Below are 19,857 nucleotides of genomic sequence, written 5' to 3' on the forward strand. Positions count from 1 at the left end.
ATCTAAATGTGATTGTGGCGTCAGTGGTGGAGAGAAAATGGAACACTTCCGTTCCATGAGCTTAATCTATTTGACCATTCCCCTTTGTGGCAACACTCCTACTAATGATTCGAGGCTTTTCATTTTTTATTCGCATTCTTTCATTTTTTATTCTGTTTATTATTTTCAATAAACTGAACAACTGCTTTCAACATTCAATCCAAGAAAAGAAATAATATCTATGTTAAAACAAAATTATTTAAAAATATGCAATTTATACAGTCAGATTATAGTGGAAGGAGTCAAACAGCAACAATATGTCATTGTTAAAAATGTCAATTAATTAAGTAGGTGTCAGTTTTATGCTCATATAAATTAAGAAAGTAGGGATTGGCAAAGAAAAATGCTTAAGCTTTATATCTGTACATCCTTAAGATTCATAACCAACCTTTCGTTCTCTAAGGGTTTACTGTTTGATCAAAAACTTGTCTTAAAAAGATGAGTCCTCAGCATGAATAAAGAACCTCAGGAGTTCTTTGAAGAAATTAATTACCTGGCGTTTATGGAACAGAGAACTGCCTCCATAATAAGTCAGCATGTTTTATGGAGTCTGTGGCTCTGCTCTGGCTTTGGTATTCTGACCATTTTCCCCACAAGTAACATACACTACAGATCTTTTACTAGTGACTGATTATTTTTGAAAGTGCTTCTCTGTTGTCTGCTCTGCAAGTTTCTAGGATTGCAGCTTGCATATATGTCCAGGGTTTCATACAAAAGTCAAGCTATTGCCACTGAGAAGAAATGGCACGCTAATGTATAGCGCTCTTCAGGTATAAACCGCCTTGATCATTGTCCTGAACCCATTATGTAAGCTCTATCATTATCTATCATGCTCCTGCTCTTAATCACACAACAATACAGTTTAGCAGACATGTTTGGATATGTGTGCTTTCACAATATTAAGTACAACAACCGTATCAGGCTCAGTGGTGGTAAGATCAAAGGTTATATCTCAATCCTTATATTTCATACCTAGGAAATAGTCAGTTGATTGGCCAGGGTAGATGCTGAGGTTCATCTTAGTGCTCCAACTGTCCAGGATTTATGACACTGACACTTTTATTTATTCATTTATTGCATTGTACTACTGTTTTGATGTCAATGATTTAAGGTTTAGTAATTGTAGCTTGTCTTGTCTGACTTTTGGCTTTGTGAAATTGTGTCTTTGAAATTAATATTGTTCACTTTGTAAATTTTGTGTTGTTTAGTCACAATCCTTCTTTCCCCATTCTTTACTTTCGGTTTTCATCCACTATTCTTCACCGTTCTTCTTTAACATTTAAAAAATGGGCTGTTAAGTTTACAGATGCTGCTGCAAAACATGCTTCCATTATTCATTATTTTTGGAAGTCTGAAGAGTCACCCATTTGACCCATGGCTTACACTAAACACTGATAAAAATACACAGATTTCCAATATAGAGATTTGTTTTCACTGTAGCCTACACAAATGATATTAACCTCTACAACAATGGGTGTTTACATTATTATACCCTAAGTCATGAAAGTGTTTTGTGACAGTGCAGTTACAGTAAACTTAGTACTTACCTGTAGAGGGCAATGTTGTTTATAAAATCAAACTCTATGGAAAACAAAAAAGACTTAGAAAGCAAGAGAGGAAATCTGAAGTACCCTGAAGTATCATGTAAATTTCATATATATATTAAGAAATATTAAGAATGGTTATATCATCTGATGCCATGCATGATACTGCCACTGTACTTTTTTGTAAGGGTCCACAAATCAAGCCTTATGAAACACAAGCAATACAATTTAAATCAGACATAAAAAAACGTATTTACGAATTAATTACATTGAAATTTATTCTGCTTGAGTTATTTATCCAGAGTCATTTTTAAGCATGCACATGCATATACGCACATTTGCGCACACACACACACACACACCGTCTCCCAGACTGCAAGGTGAGCTGGTCTGAAATCTAAATGAAACTGAGGCAACAGGTGTGTTTTTGGTACTGTAACAACTGTAACATTACCTGTTAAACCAACCCCCTCTACACACTGACACACAGGCGCGCACACACACCTGCTTAATATGAACCCTTAATTTACTCATCTATTGAAACATCAGGGACAAATGCTACAATAATTACATACTGTATTTTGTCTACAAGATCGTTTGTAAACATATTACAGTTGTGTTGTCTGATCCTGTCCATTTCCGTTGCATGTGTGAATGAGAGTGAGACATGTGATGAAGCAGAATTATGAAGAGAAAAGATACAGCAGAGGTGGGTAACAACAAGAACACAAACTAAACAAAAGACATGTGACTCTTGAAAGGTCACATGCCTTAAATGAAAAGTCAATAAATGAAAAGACATTTTAAAGGGGTCATATGATGCGATTTCATGTTTTACTTTCTCTTTGGAGTATTACAAGCTGTTCATTGATAGATAAGATCTGTAAAGTTGCAAAGACTAAAGTCTCAAACCCCAAAAGATATTCTTTATAAAAGTTAAGACATGTCCAGGCCTCCTAGGACACGCCCCCACATGTCTATGTCACTGTGTGGGAACATTTGCATAACACCGCCTAAATGTTCACACAAAGAAAGAAGGCATAAACTTTGATTCTCGCTGTTACTGCCAGGTGCATGTCATGGAGACGCTGTTTTGTTATTAAAGCGAAAAAACTTTGTTTGGCCTTCCAAAAGAGGACACAGCCAGAAATCAGTGCTTAAGTTGTATTTACAACACTATTCCAGAACAGTTCAACCCAAATATTTAGATGTGTGCAGTGCATTTTATAGAGGACTGTTTCCTTATCCTGGGAGACTATACTACAAAGCTGGCTGTTCTGACTCACAGTCGTTCAGTGAAAGTGAAAAAAAGTGAAGTATCACAGGCGTAACTATTGGTAAGCAGGGTAAGTGGTTGCTTACGGGCCTGGACCAATCAGGGGCCCGCCCGCATTACTGGAAGATTTTGATTGACAGCCGGGGCCCCCTATTGCATTTGACTACTTTTAGTTTGATCGCATTTACATTTTTTGCGAATTGATTTGAATAAATAATGACAACAGCATATTTGACTGAAAATTAAATAAATGTTTGAAACAAACAATGATGAATTTGGTGTAATTTGTTTCTAATTGGAACTGGGGAATCAAACAGTAAAAAACGTTGACCTTGAGACAGACATGGAGTCGTCAAATTATAAACACAAAAGTGGTTTGCATTGCTTTCATGATTTTTCTGACCATCCCAGTGACAGTGGCCTCAGCAGAGCCTTCTTTTTCATAACTAAAACTGATAAAAAGCTATCTCAGGAGCTCAATGGGACAGAGTCGTCTCTCTGGACTTGCCATACCGTCAATTGAGAATGCCTGTGTGGGCAATCTGGACCTTAAGGATATGATCGACAACTTCGCACAGAGAAAAGCCCGAAAAATGCAACTATAATGTAAGTGAGCATCTTTTTTATGTATTTGGACCTATGCCTATGTGTATATAGCAGTGACAGTAACAGTAACAATGTGTTATTATGGTGCGCCGACACCAGCAGTTTTTTTTTTTTTTTTTTTTTTTGGTGCGCGTATCGTCATCACGTGTTGTAGTAGGGGGACCCGCCTTGATAATCCTGCTTAAGGGCCCGGTGTTGGCTCGTTACTTCACTGCCAAGTATGGTAACCCATTCTCGGAATTAGTGCTCTGCATTTAACCCATCCAAGTTCACACACACAGCAGTGAGAAGTGAACACACACCCGGAGCAGTGGGCAGCTATAGATCCAGCAACCGGAGAGCAACCGGTGGTTCATTGCCTTCCTCAAGGGCACTTCAGTCTTGTGTATTGAGGGTGGAATAGAGCGCTGTTCATTCACTCCCTCCCACCTACAACTCCTACCAGCACAGAGACTTGAACCGGTGACCTTAAGGTAACTAGTCCAAGTCTCTAACCATTAGGCCACAGTTGCCCCCTTCATATTTAAAGGATTTGCCACTGATGAATCAAACAGGAGTTCTGAGCATTGTACAGCTTGTTGTTTGTCGTTTCTCCGATCACAAATGCAGACATAGTTTTATGTGTACCCAGAGCAATGGAACGCAATGCGTAAAAACATAGTATAAGTCATTTTAATCAGTAATTATGTCCCCACTGGATGCAACAAATGGCTTGTTTGTAATGGGTTTAATTGTTTTTGTCTTGGTTCGCTGGAGTTCTGGCCAGGGCACGCATCACAGTATGGTAAGGGGTGTAACATTTCTGTTACACGCTTGAGGCATTCGGCCAATCGTAATGCACTGGATAGCTGGCCAATCAGAGCACACCTCACTTTTCAGAATGATGAGCCTTGTAAAAATGCACGCATTTCAGAAAGGCAGGGCATAGAGGAGAAACAATAATGTACATTATATGGAAAATAATGTGTTTTTTAAACCTTAAACCACATAAAACATTTCATTACACCAAATAAACAAAATCATGTTTTTAACAACATCATATGACCCCTTTAATAATTATTACATTGTATCTCTGTTAAAAAGTTTTTCTGTTTTTTAAGTTTCTTTCACCAGAATTTAAGAATTCCTTTCATCTGATTTCCATTCCATTTTCACGTTTTAGATTTGAATTCTTATAAAGTAACTAAAATAAAAATATAGAATTTATATAATAATTTAAATAATATTTTTATATAAAACAAATAAAAATGTAGTAAAAAATGGAGAATAATCTAAAAATAACAATCAATCCTACAATATCATTGTCATTGTCCAGAGATTAGGTTGAAAGAAGCAGTTCATGTTTACCATAAGATCACCACCAATTATCTTCTATATTGAACCAATATATAACTGCTCTAATTTAGGCTCAAAATGCTTAGGTCTTTCATTCTTCTACCAGTATGTAACATGGGACTCACTATTTCAGGCTCTGTAACTAGACTAGGTCATGTTTTTCTTCTCCTGTGTTTAAAATTCTGATCCCCATAGGAATACCCTTTCAGAACATCCTTAGATGCTGGGAAGATTCCTCAAGGTTCTCTGGGCAACCGTCCAGGGCAGGGAAATCTGTCTCGCAGCATCCCAAGAAGGAAAACACACCAGGAAGGAGAGCTGTCACCTCTAAGGCATCTGGTCTTCATACTTGATTGGCATGTCAAAATATGTTATGCATTATAAATGGCCATATAACTGCACCTATAAAATTATGTTTGGGGAATAATTCCAGAAGTCTGGAAGGACCTGCAATATCAGGCAGAAGCCAGTTGTACCTTATCCATTTTCTCTCCATTAAGTATCAGTCAAAAGGTTGGAACATTCTGAAGAGGAGCTGTGATCAGATCCCAACACATGTATTAAAACATGTCAATGGCCAGTGTCACATAAACATGAAACATAAAAGCGGCAATCTAGTACAAATAACACTTTCAAGCAAACCGTACTGCATACATTTTCTTTTGCTTACACAGAAACAGAAGATCTAGCATATGCATGACCAGCAAAACATTTATTTCACTAACACTTTACAATAAGGTTGTATACGTTATTAAGGTTAGCTTATACAATATTTGAAAACACCGAACAGTACAGTACTTTTAGAGCTTTTAATTTCCACATAGAATAATATATTTTTAACTTTGCATGATTTACTTTTAATTAAATGTAACATTGTATATTTTTATATTAGCACTAATATAAAGTTAAAAAATGCTTTTCAAAAAACACTGTTTGTTCATGATATATAATACATTAACTAATGTTAATGGTTATAACCTTGTTGTAAAGTGTTTCATTTTTCTTTCTTCATATGAAAATCTAGTGCTTATGGACCAATTTATAACCACATTTGGATTACACTTATTACCTAGTGAGCTGCCTTGTTTTCTCCTGTATATGTAGCCACATACCAGCAAAATGATGCCTGCCTATCATTTGAAACAACTTTCCTGTCAGGGGTGCCTATGATACATTAAAAGGTCTTGGTCGGAAACTCATTAGGTTTTGGAGTCAACCTTTTTTCTGATGAATTCCATGACACCCTTCACTGCCTTTTGTAAAGGATTAACAAAACGGTATTTTCAAAATTTACGGACATGTCTCGTAAATCTTTGAAGATATTGACTCACACAGGCTGCACATTCAGGTGGATTTCAATTTATGATTTATCTTGGCAAACATTCTGAATTATTCTTGCTGGCACTCCACATTAGAAACTGAAAAATCACACAGTATTGGATGTGACATATCAAGGATGCACTCTAACAATGCAAACACACCATGTGCTGTTCAACATCACCTCATTATCTTTAAACATAAAAGTTCTGAAACATTTGAAATCATTTTCTTAAAGCGTCTAAGGGTGTTTTCCCTAGAAACAACTACAGTGATTTATATAAGTGACTGATCACAAAAATAACAAGTTAACCTGTTTATTTCTTTTAAGTCACAGCGTCATTAACACTGAAGGATTCATGAAGAAAATAACAAGCCATTTTCTGTGCTCCCCTAAAAATCTAACCACTGAGTATCAAAGCAAACTACAGTGCTTTTTACATCTGCACAGTATACTATGTTTAGTGAGACACATGAAAATCACTGATGCATTCAAGAATTTGTTTATCTGTAAAATATTGATATTGCCTGCAGGGACAACAACAGTACTATTTGTAAATACCCAGTAGGATGAGTGCTTTACGCTCCATGTGTTGCCTGCTAAATGGGGATCTGGCTGAAAAAAGAAACACTGGATGAAGAAAAAAAAGAAAAAACAGACAACGCCTACTTTAAAAGCAGGCAGAGCAGACAGACCTCTTAGTCAAGAGGAGCCTCAAGCTCAGACATTTCTGAATCAATTATTCATCTGAATTGGATTAGATGGACCTTGTGATTTCCCTCTCCAGTCATCTCTTTCCATGTGTATGTCTGTGGATGTTTTATATGATATGTTTCACATTCCCCTGTTGTAGACATTGCACTCCACTGACCATGAAGCATCCTGTGTCAGAAGTTCTCCCTTGTCCTTTGGGAGGGTATTGATCAATTCTGAGTGCTATCTTGAAGTGAATGGTCTGTGATTCAAGGATACAAAGCCATTATTCTTTGTTTTTCCAATGATTTTAAGTCCAGTAGCCCATTGTCCAGTGTGCCCATTGCTTTTTGGCAGCCTGAGAAGCTTCCTCCACATGTCATGGCACTATACCACAGTGCTGATGGTGGAAGACTCCTCAGACTTGCCCTGCCTGCTGGGCAGAGACTTGAGATACTCTAGGTGGCGCCTGGCATCTTCCTGATTGTGTCTCACATAGTAGACCAGGTAGGAGATGACCATGGTGAACCATCCAAACATGGTCACCAACATGGCCACGTCCGTGGTCTTTTTGAGCACCACACACAGGTCCAGGTCTTTGGCCAGCAGGAAAGGCACACCTTGGGCTGCAGAGTCTGAGGGTTCAGATGTCTGACAGATAATACCAGTCAAAGATACAGGCTCTAGGTCCAGGTGTGGAAAGGCTGTCTGCAGCTTGCAGTCACAGTGCCAGGGGTTTCCAGTGAGGTTAGATCTTGCTGTAACACCTTCAAAGGCATCAGGGTCCAGTGTTGTGAGCTGGTTGGATGAGAGATCCAGAAACTGAAGAGAGGCTGCCAAACCTCTAAAAGCTCCAGGTTCAAGCAAAGCCAGTTCATTATGGGAAAGATCCAGTTCAGCTAGCATTGGAAGATCATGAAAAGCATTGGCAGGGATGCTGGTCAAGAGGTTGTAGTCCAGGTAGAGGTGTTGTGTGTCATTGGGAATATCCTGAGGGATCTCAGTAAGATGCAGGTTGCTGCAGCGCATAGTCTTACCACCAAATGCGTCCTCATTGTCTGAACAGTAGCAGCGCTTGGAGCAGGAAGTCGCAGCATGTTGGAAACATAGTGTCATCAGCACTAAGCTGTGAAACAGCAACCACATGACCACACAGTGCCGAAGCAGCCAACCTGAGGGTAGCAGCATTGTAGGACTGCAGGCATAATCCCTTTAGAGGACAACCTGTGCTGAGAGCACCCAGGGGGCTGTACCCTACATCAAAATCCCCAACAGCTTGCATGCCTAGAATATTGAAGAATACAACCAGTTAATAGAATATATATATTTCTTTAATGTTTCAGATTTCAGACTTTCAGATATGTCAAGATTATAACATGTTTCCTTTGAATACTACTGTGCTCCTTGCTTGAGATACTTTTGAAATATTTACTGATTAAAACATTTGGATTAAATGATTCCTCTAATTAAAACAGATTACCCTTAAACCATTCCTACGGAGGCCCGCACATGACATGCAAGAAATAAATAAATAAATTGTGCGCACAATTTACTAATTCATTCCCTCAATTTACTAAAATGTGCACATGATTACTATTAGTTTCCTTCAATTTACTATTGCGTTCGCTTGATTTGCTAAATCGTGCGCACGATTTTGCAACTGGAGGGAACAAATTATAAAATCTTGTGCACAATTTATAATTCGAGTGAACGCAATAGTAAATCGAGGGAACGCAATAGTAATCGTGTCCACGTTTTAGTACATTGAGGGAAAGAATTAGTAAATCGTGCACATGATTTAGCCTTATATTTTTTTCCTGTGTGTCATGTGTGGGGCTCTGTACATTCCAGAGCGAATGCATACATACAGAGATACACATCAGTGTTAATTTCGTTGACTAAATATTTTCGTCATTATTTTCGTCACGAATATATTTTTGCCGACGAAAACGAAACGAAAACTAAAATAGAAGGCACTGGTGGAGACTAAAACTATGACTAAATTGATTGACATTATCGTCAACGAATAAAGGACGAGACGAAAATAGACTGTGACGAAAATCAAATCAGCAGACGGGAGAGATGCGAGGAATGAGCAAAAGAACCGGCAAAACAGAACAGACTGCATGAGAGAAGAGAACCAATCAGAGCCTGACTTATTGAGACGTGAAGCGAAGGTTTTCAGTTTTTATGAGCTCCCGGGAAGTCGGCATTCGAAGAGGTGATCCCTATCAGGGACTTTAAGCAACAGCCTCTGGTCTGGTGGAACGGCAACGCCATTCTGACGTTGTATTGCGCCTGCGCGAATTTAACTGCTACTTTGTGACGTTCTAATTTAACGGTCTACTACGGGAGAACAGCTGATTTGCCGGAGTCGCTACAACGTGAGAGGTTAGGTAAATAAATGTTATGTTTTTAGACTTATTTACATCATACAATATTAAAAACTCCTCTTCTGACAAAAGATTGTCATTTAACGCCAAAAGCAATCCTTCTCTTGCTTTTATAAATTATATATTTTTTTGGATCTCAATAAATGAATTAATGCTGCGTTGCGCTGTTCTGTTTTACCGTTGCTTAGTGACTTTTACGTTCTTGGCTACAGCGGTGTGACGGCAAACTTCCGGTCGCTGTAGCCGTTCCATTCGCAGCTGTTGCTTAAAGTCCCTACTGTCTAAAAGAGCGACAAAATGTCCACAGCTCACTTCACGTTTGACGACGAACAAAACAAAACAAAGTGTAAAGCACGCAGAGCGCTCATTCGTGGCAAGAACACAACCAATTTGAAAAGACATTTACAGACGAGCCACCCGGACATTTTCTCAAATGTAATTTTACAACGATGTTCTTTTGTTTATTGAGCTAAGCAAAATTGGAATAGTGCAGTGCGTAGATGTTGTAGCATTAAATATTACGAACTGAAAAGTACTGTAAAATAGCCCCTTCTTCAAATTAGATGTGAGCACAATACTAATACGTAATATCATGATAAATACATTTGATTAATACTAATGTTTAGTATATTTTATAATGTTCTACTTGTTGACAATATCACAAATATTTCTATATTAGTCATGTGAAACATGAATGTTCACATCCTATCATCATTATACATACAAATCTAGCAATATTGTAGTATTTAAAACATACAATATTGCTAGACAAATGAATACCTTATAAAATCTTGTTACTTTTTTTATCCACCTAGCTGCCAACTTATTAAAAATTTACTTTAAATGTATGCACTTATTGTTCAGCTCAGCTGTAAGCTTTAAGGTCCTGGACCTAACGTTATTTTTCTTTTATTGATGGTCAATTGGCAGCTAGTTAATGTTTACATTATCATGACAGTGTTTGTTGCTGCATAAAAGCTTTTGTATCGAAATAAAGACACAGTTGTGTTGAAATAAAGTTGAATTTGTGTTTTATATATTTTGGTTAAGTTTGTTTCCTATACCAGCTGTAAAAAATTGTCTAGTAAATCTGTTATTGATTTTAGTCTTATTTTAGTCGACTAAAATACCAAGCAATTTTTGTCGACTAAAATAAGACTAAAATTAAAACAAATCAGATGACTAAAACTTGACTAAAACTAAAAAGAATTATAGTCAAAAGACTAAGACTAAAACTAAATTAAAATTTTGTGTCAAAATTAACACTGATACACATCAAACATTTTCAAAGAGATAATTATTGCAGAGATCATTTTTAGCTGTATTTCCTAGTCCTTTTTAATGCTATACAATATCATTATCTTGACATTGTTTAAAAGCATGTACAATCTCATACTAAATCAAATAAATTTTTCTTGCCATCTCTTGCAGCATTGCCTCGCCAGTCTCTTGTGATTTAAGGATTTGTACATAGCTTGTTTTGATTGTCCCTGATTAACTTGCAATTAATTACATCCCTTACATCTGTCTTCGAGTGTCTATGTGTAGTATACATAGACATACATACATGTACACAGAAACATGCATGCAAGAATTACAAACCCATGCAGCACAAAAATTCTAATTAATAAGCAGACTGTTGCCTTAACATTTCAAATTTAATTTACTATTGGAAACTAGTGTGCTTGATGCTCGAAGCAGTGTGGTTGTAGCTATTATTATTTCCAGGCTGGATTAATTTATTTATTTATATATTTATTGTTCTTTTTTGCTAGACGCAAATCAATGCTCTTACAAAAAAAAATAAAAAATAAATAAATAAAAAAATCAAAGCTTATCCATTCACGTTGATGACGTAAAAAAGTGGTACTTCCTCAAAAGTGTTGGTTGATTTATATCCCTGCTATGCTGGCCTTATTCACAACTTTGCTACAGGCATTAATGAACCCCAAGAATGAAAAAAGTTAAACAAAAAAAGACAAAGCATGTGAATAAGATGCTTCTTCAAAAAGAAATTTTAAATAGTCAGAACATTAAAAATAGTTATAATACCATGTAATTTAATTTAATTTAATTTAATTTAATTTAATTTAATTTAATTTAATTTAATTTAATTTAATTTAATTTAATTTAATTTAATTTAATTTAATTTAATTTCAAAGACCCAATAACTTGTCCTATTTGAGGCCCCGATACACTTCAAATGAAATTGAAGAACGAACTGATATGACGTAATTTCAAACAAAATCAGCTCTAAACAAAATTCATTTTGAGTTTGTTTCAGTAGTTTCAACAGCTCACCAAAACAAACTTTCTGGGGGAGTTTGTTTTGGCTCCTAAACAACTTTGAGCTACCATTGTTCTGTGGTGATTACGCAATCAGTGGGTGTGTTCTAGAACTCCACCTTACTTGATGTTATGAGCAACATGAATACCCTCTTCAAGAGATTGTCAAACAAAGAAAAAAAACTGATTGTCAATCCGAATGGCACACATTGTGAAGTACAAAAAATGCATTTCCTCATCTGTGCTCCACATTTGTTGAATAAAAAGGGCAAAAACTTGCCATTATTCTTTATGTTTTCATGAAGTGGACACACATACTACCTACATCGTTTGCTCTTTTACTTTTTCTTTGTTATTGAATAGATTAATGCTACTGCCAGATGTTTAAGAAACTGTTCTTCTCTCACAGCTGCCATGGTTGAGGAGAAATATGTGAGCAGAGCTACACATATTTACATACCCAATCTAAACTCTGCCTCCAGCAGCACATGGCTATTAGAATGTTCAAAAACAGTACTGTCACACAGCCTTTTAAAAAAAAATAATAATTTTTAAATCCCCCAAAACTAATTATATCAAGGCCTTTACACTTCTCACATTTTCTCCACTGATGTATCTCGTTCATGATGACACAGGTGGAATGTGGGGCTTCTCGATCCTCATGTAAAACAAATTAATTGACCGATTGTTAATACAGTCAGTTTTCTTCTGAATATAATATTTTATATATTATATCCAAATTATCTAACCATAGAGGCTCAGGTAAAAATGCTACTTTACAATTCAGAACAATTTAGAGAGGCAGGTGATTCCTTGCCTTCTTCTGGAATCGTGACAAGACAACTAAAGTCATATAGAGTCTATATGCATGTATATATATATATGATAAGTATAATACAGTATGTCATGGTAAAAATATTGAGCAGTGAGATTGGACTTCCATGGTTTTGCAAAAGGTACTTTTTTATTTGAAGTTCTCCTGGGGTTCACATTTGCACATATCAGACTTGCAAAGTGCAACATATGCTCTTTTATTCTGGGCCAAATTTATATCTGTGTTTGTTAAACTCCCCAAATATATCTTAATTTGAATGTATATATTTAACTTACTTATAACACAAACATTGGTCATTCTAAATATTGCAGATGGAAAAGACATCAGCCCAAATGATATACAGTAGAAGACAGGGCAGGTAAGGAACACTGCCTGCTATCCGAACTGTGGTTGCCATTTTGGATATTTAATCCCACCAATGTTATGGTCAGTAATCCATAATAATAATTTCACTTAAGATGTATCTTGGTCTTGTTAGTGCAAGTAAAGATGAACAACAACTTTTTTTGTAATTCACACTTTTCTTTATTAATTTTCTAATAATAGCTTAGCCACCTTAGCTCATTAATATATCAGCAGCATATAAGAAGCCGCTATTCTCTTACAAATCTTCAAGGCAACATACAACAAGGAAGCTGCCTTGATAGCTGCAATAATTTCCAACCTTAACCATTGTAAGAAAAACTTATTTCAACTCTGCACAAGCCTGCAGTATCCACCAATATAAAAATCACTGGTTCTCTGTTTATGTATTGCATCACCTCTTAATACCTATAATTCTGAATTCTCCAGTAACAAAAGTCAACTGGGTTTGTAGTTGACAAATGGCAGCGAATCCGCCACTGTCCACTTACACAGATTAAAAATGAACTCGATCTCTAAGTACCTCTTAGTATCACATAACAAGTGGGAGTCTCTTAAAGCAGGGACTGTTTGTTGAAGGGAGAGGGAATAAGACGCTCGACTACAAAAGCAGGTGAAATGGCAGGCAAATAGATCTGAAGGCTGAAGAAGGGAGAAAGAGAGGGAGAAAGACAGACATTAGCTCAGCTTTCATGCTTCAGTGACCAAAGTCTTCCCCTGCCAAAAACCAAACCAAGACAGTTATTTACCAAGGTTTAAAAGAAGTCATTTTAGCCTTGCTGTAGCATAAAGTTTTCTTTATTAAAGCACGAAAGGGTGGCCTAAGGATGAGCAAAGTGATGGAAGATAGGTTAGATAAGAGTCACAGACCTCCTGGAAAAGCTGTACCTCTCATGAATACACAACAGGGTTCTGTCATGACATTTTCGCAAGTGATAGTGTAGGCCGGACACATAAGGAGAGACAGACAGACAGTGAAAGATGAGGACAACAAAGACCTTAAACACAGATCGGCAGAGAAATACAACTGAGAGAGATAGGGGAAATTTCTATGATAGCTCAATGGCAGCTCAGTGGACAGAGATAGACAGAATAAAGGGTGTAACAAGACGTGAGATGGAAGCATGCAGGGGGTGAAGAGAAACCACACAGGATGTTAACATGATTCAACAGAGAGAACAAGAGAGGAAACAAGAGAATCTGAGGAGCCGGTCTAACATTACAGAAGAGAAGAAAGAAGAGAAGGAGGAAAAATGGGGTTAAAAGGTTCAGGACAGAAGATTTTGGGGGAGAAAACTGATGTGACCCTGCCCCTGCAATGAAAGGCCAACAAACCAGTTTAGTTTATTAAAATAAACGCTGTGATTAGCGATGTAAATGCTATTACCATAAAGATATCACAAATTACAGACACATACTTGATATAATTTTTGATATGTCAATTTCTACTTCAGCCTGATTGAAGAGTTGGATTCTTGCTGGCAACATGTGATGCTGGTGTGCTGTTTTACCCACCACACTTCTTAACTAGTTTGTAGCATTATTCCAGTTGGCCAACAAACAACCAAACCAGCACTAATCACCACAAAACAGCAAGGAAATGCATGCGATTTGTATGATTAGCCATGTACACAGATATTTATGTCTTCAGCAACTCCTGAATAGTACTGCTATGACTTTTCAGTGAACCGCCATAAGATTTGTGTCCAGACTCTCAAACAAGAATACAAATTATGATGAAGAGAATGAAATGTACATTAAAGTGGGGATGGGAAAGGAGGAAAGAATCTTTGACAGAGCTGAACTGGACTGTATTGAGTGACGTATCATTAGATGGAACTTGACTCAGATGATAATTGGCCTGATATTGTCACTTAGCCATTTTATTAAACTGTTATCCTTGTTGTTCATGCCGAATGTAAGCATTATAGGATGAGAAAGTCTGGTTGATGACTGACTCTGGATAGCTCTAACATTAAGAGTTGCACTTAGAAGAACGCTAAGTGATATGTTTTATCGACATCTTTGGCTAAATTGGACTACTGGTTTGCTCAAAGGAAATCATGTTGACTCTCCAAGTTGGCTACTGTAAATGTCGACTCTAAAAAAATGCTGGGTTAAATATAACCCAGTGATGGGTAAAATATGGACAAACCCAGTGAATTGGGCTGTTTTGACCCAGTGGTTGGGTTACTGCCAGAAGGTTGGGTTAAACTGTTAACCCAACTGTTAGTTGAAAACAACCCAATCTTTGGGTTTGTCCATCCTTTACCCAGCGCTGGGTTGTATTTAACCCAGCATTTTACTCTTTAGTTGAAGACTGTAAGCCCCTTTTTTCCAGTGGTAATATTTCACAAAAGTGGCAATATTCAAATGTCTAACTGTATTAAACAGGACTGAATGAAATATGTTACATTTAAATGTAAAGAAATTTTCAGTGTCAGATTAAGTAGAAATAGCTCTTTAGGGTAACTGTTAATTTTCCATTTTACAGTGTACAGTAGTGTAAATGTAAAATGTGAGTGGATGTTCTCTGAGAGAACAGAGAATTGTGGGGGGGGGGGGCAGGTTACAATAGCTGTTTGATACACTAAAAATATTTTTGAGATAGCTCATTATTTGATTTAGTTAGTTTTATGAATCCATAATCCATAATTAGTCTTCTGAATCCATCAAAAGTTTTACTCCTGAGAAACAGCTCTTAGTCTACAAACTGTTGTGCTTCCTCATCTCTAGTCTTGTTTAATAATTCATTTCAAACAATGTCTGAGTGCTCCTGACAGCTGGCAGTGTATTACATGAAGACCCTACTGCCAACCTGTATTCAATTATCTGAGTTAAAAATAATAATAATAATAATAATAAAATCAGTAATCTAAAAAAGAATCTACTGAAATGGCCAATCTATAGAAAGGATCTACAGAAATTGCCAGTAATCATAAATCACACAACATCGCCATGATGCACAAACTCTTTCCTATTATCTTGAAGGTCTAAAGGTGAATAGACAAATAAAGTAATTTATAAAGAGCAGATTTTATGTCCTTGGTGTCTCCACATAATATCACTGAACTGTATGACATATTTAGGCTATGCATAATTAAATAAAGTAGTTATTATCCACACTAATATTTATTTATTTTTTATTTTTTTTGTGCTTCATGTTCAACATCTAAATGACCTTATAATACATTTTATTAAATCCAAAAATCAATTTGACTACGTTAACTAATTTTTAAGCATGGGTACAGATGACTCCTCAAGTTGACGACTGTTCATTTTCACTTCTGGTAGTGTATTGAATATAATACGAATAAATAATGTAAAAACATATCTAAATTCAACCTTAACGCACATACTATTTTAACATGTACATACATATAAATATGCCGTGTTTTACAAGAGTTACACGTGTCTTTTACTTAGTTGTATGCTACATGTTCTTCACTCTCTAGAGGCTTCATCTTCAACTTCATCAAACACCTATAGATCGATTCAAGCTTATTGAAGAGCTGTCAAATGTCTTATTTCCTCATGTAAACGCGTTGGAAAGTAGCGTGCGTTCAGTGCACTTCTCATTCAAATACAAGCCAGACTCACGTTTCTCCTCTCTGTCTTCTGTGATCTACTCTCTTCTCTGCATTCGCCTTCGCGTGTTTGCTGTAGAGAAGGGAGTTCATTGTCATTTGCGCAAATATTCCTTCTGGTTTAGTGATGGAGATCAGCACGCATCGCGAGTCGTGGACGCGTTCAGACGCGGTCAGAAAATGAGAGAGAGAGAGAGAGCGAGAGAGAGAGAGAGAGAGAGAGAGAGAGAGAGAATTGACTTTTAATACAAAATATAAAAACTCTCCTATTCAAAGTACACTCCTACAACCAGTGGCGCCCCCAGAACATTTTAACAGGGGTGGCCAGATGAGGCCACAGTAAATTTTTGGGTTCGCACATTAAAAAAAAAAATATTCAAAAAAGGTTTGCAATATAGACAAAAAGTTATATCTCTGTGATTTCTGGGATTTTATCGATAACGATAAATAGACTATTTTGCTGATGTCTTATTTCTAATTGTGCTGACAGCTGACTCCTGATTTTTTTTTTTTTTGTTTTGTTTAGTTTTTTTACCTTTACACCATTGTTTGTAAAAGTGTGCACCATCTTTTAGGTCAAATGATTGGCAAATGCAATCAGTATCAACAAAATTGATCTTTGCAATGCAGAGAAAACAGAAGCTGCATCTGAAGTGCCAATTTAGATATTTTTACACACTGTTTAATGCAGCTCTGCCTCTGTGGAACATGGAATATTTTAACCTGCAGTAACAAATGGATCAATTATGTTTTGATATTTATAGATAAAATATTGAAAACTGATGTTTGAAATTATTTTAAAAATGAAAAGGTACCTAAAATGTGAAATTTAAACCACCAATAGGTGGCAGCGAGTCACTGTTATTAAGTGAGTCATTGCGATTGAACCGAATCATTTAAACGGTTGATTCATTCAGGAGCGAAACACTTTAATGTTGCTCAGAGATGCAAAACTATGCTGAGCGTTTTGTTCACTTCTTAAACTATTGTGAATTTACATTCTGTATTTAAATTAATAGTACCCACTGCAAATCATCCTAGGTGTGGCCAGAGTTTGGCGCCCCTGCCTACAACAATATATATATATATATATATATATATATATAAGAGAGATTCGATTTTTAGAAACTTTATTTTACCAAACAAATCACTGATTCATATTTACAAAAAACTTCAAATTATTAACTTATAAAAAATAATTCTAACCAATGTATTTGTAGTAAAACAGTGATTATTCAAATGTTATATTAAAATGTTGCTACACTTTTACTACAGTAAAATCATGGTTAATGCTTAAAGGAAATTAGAGATTCCACATAACTGTGAAAGGGTCATATAATGTTGCTAAAAATAACATTTTGGTGTATTTGGTGTAATGAAATGTGTTTGTGTGGTTTAAGGTAAAAAAAAAGAAACATTATTTTCCACATAGCTACTGTACATTATAGTTTCTCCTCTATGCTCCACCTTTCTGAAACACATGGATTTTTACAAAACTCATCCTTCTGAAAAGCGAAATGTGCTCTGATTGGCCAGTGCATTGTGATTGACCGAATACCTCAAGTTTGTGATGGAAATGTTACGCCCCTAACCATACTGTGATGCCGTGTCCCGGTGTGACAAGACAAAAACAATAAAACACATTAAAAATGAGGCATTTGTGGCATTTGTGTCCCCACTCATGCCACAAATGAGGCATGAGTGGGGACATAAACTGACTATAATGACTTTTACTGTCTTTTTGTGTATCACACCGCGTAAACATAAAACATGAAATTGCATCATATGACCCCTTTAACTTCAGTGAACTACAGATCATTTGTTCATTGTTCATTCACAGTGTTACCATGACACTTTATTCTGATATTTTCCATGTGACAAACTGTAAATGTAATTCTGTCATAATTTGTACAAATCCCAGGAGGACTGTAATTATTAATTAATTAATACAAGTAATTATTAAATTAGAATCCAAGAATCAAATAAGGTCCTGAACTGAAAATCAAACAAGTGTATGCACTGAAAATCTCATTAAATAACAGAATAACTGGTTGCAAATTATTATAATTCTATAAGCTTGAATTTGTAACATTATTATCTGTCCAGTTTAAAGGTAAATCTATGAAAAACCTAATATCTCCCCCATGCTAAAACAAAACTTGTTGCGTAAATAATAGCTGCCACGTGCTGGCTTGACAGGCATATTGCAATTGTCAGGGTTTTGGCAGGGAGGAACTCAGGTGCAGACAGGATTTACAACACAAACAGGTTTATTTACAAAAAGGGGAAAATAAAAACCCACGAGGGGGAAAACGAGGACTAGGGCAGATACAAAAATAACTAAACAGGACTGATAAGGCAAGATAAACAAAGACTCAAAACTAGAGAACACTGACTACAAATAAACACTCACGGTATACAGGACACAGTATCTTAAAGGGGTTACCAGGGTATTATCACGAATCACAATCCTTAGGGAACAAATCTCAATCACAGGTGAGGAACACAATGAACCGACGCAAGACAGAGCACACTAGGAGATCTAAATAGGGGGAACAATCAAGACACGACAGGTGGCACAGATGGGACAATCAAGACACGACTAGGTTAACAAGGGGGGCGGGGCAAGGGAACGAGACAACACAAACACGGGTCTGTCATGATCCTGCCTCAAGACTAGGAAAAATCAAGGACACGAGGGCAGAATCATGACAGAACCCCTCCCTTAAGGAGCGGCTTCCAGACGCTCCTCAAGGGAACATCATACACGGGACATGACTGACTGGACGGACTGGGACACCGACACAAACCAACAAGACATGACAAATAATAACAACGGCAAACATGAATACACAATGGCAGGGTTGGGGTGACAAATCAAAAAAAACAAACAGGGAAGGGGAGGGGGCGGGACCACAAAGTTCATGGGGGACAGACCAGGGCGGGTGGGAGGGGTAGGAATCTTAGGAGGACAGGACGAAGGCTGACGACGGGGGGTACGGGCAGGTCTGGGTGGTGAGGGGCGGGGAGGGGTCTCGGGACAACTGACAGGGGACATGACAGGAGCAGACAAGGGACGCGGGGCAAGACTTACGGGACGCGGGGAGACGACATCTACTGGACACGGGGGGACAACATCTACTGGACACGGGGGGACCACAGGACACGGGGGGACATTAACGGGACACGGGGCCACATCAACGGGACACATGACTACATCAGCAGGACACAGGGCCACATCAACAGGACACGGGGCCACATCAACAGGACACGGGGAGACAACGGCTGGACACTTGGGACTTCTGGGGACAGGGTCAGGGGACAAGACAGGACTGACGGGGATTTCTAAAATTTGGACAAGACGGGACAAATAATCAGAAAAGGCTTTAGCAGCTAGGACAATTGGCATCTCCTTATGAGAGGAGACCGACTGTACAAGAGTCTTTGCTGCAGAGTCGGCCGCGGCTCTCTCCTCCGCTCTCACGACTGCCGACTTGAATACGGCTCTCTTCTTTGCCGCCTCGGGCACGCCAGCGCTCACCGCTGCTGGCTCGGGCACGTTCACCGCCGCTGGCTCGGGCA

At 37.4% G+C, this 19,857-nt stretch overlaps 1 protein-coding gene across 1 annotated transcript; it reads right to left on the minus strand.

Annotated features, from left to right (window-relative positions):
- Positions 1-7,198: 7,198 nt before the first annotated feature.
- Positions 7,199-8,064, minus strand: LOC113056551 (leucine-rich repeat-containing protein 3B-like). Its single transcript, XM_026223322.1, has one exon. The coding sequence runs from the start codon at positions 7,997-7,999 to the stop codon at positions 7,199-7,201; it is 801 nt and encodes a 266-aa protein (XP_026079107.1). The 5' UTR covers positions 8,000-8,064.
- Positions 8,065-19,857: the final 11,793 nt, after the last annotated feature.

The sequence above is a fragment of the Carassius auratus genome, chromosome 37, assembly GCF_003368295.1.
Source record: "Carassius auratus strain Wakin chromosome 37, ASM336829v1, whole genome shotgun sequence".
In the NCBI taxonomy this organism is placed as follows: domain Eukaryota; kingdom Metazoa; phylum Chordata; class Actinopteri; order Cypriniformes; family Cyprinidae; genus Carassius; species Carassius auratus.

Coding starts and splice junctions, on each gene's coding strand:
- LOC113056551 (XM_026223322.1), bottom strand. CDS start 7,999: ATGCTGCTACCCTCAGGTTGGCTGCTTCGGCACTGTGTGGTCATGTGG.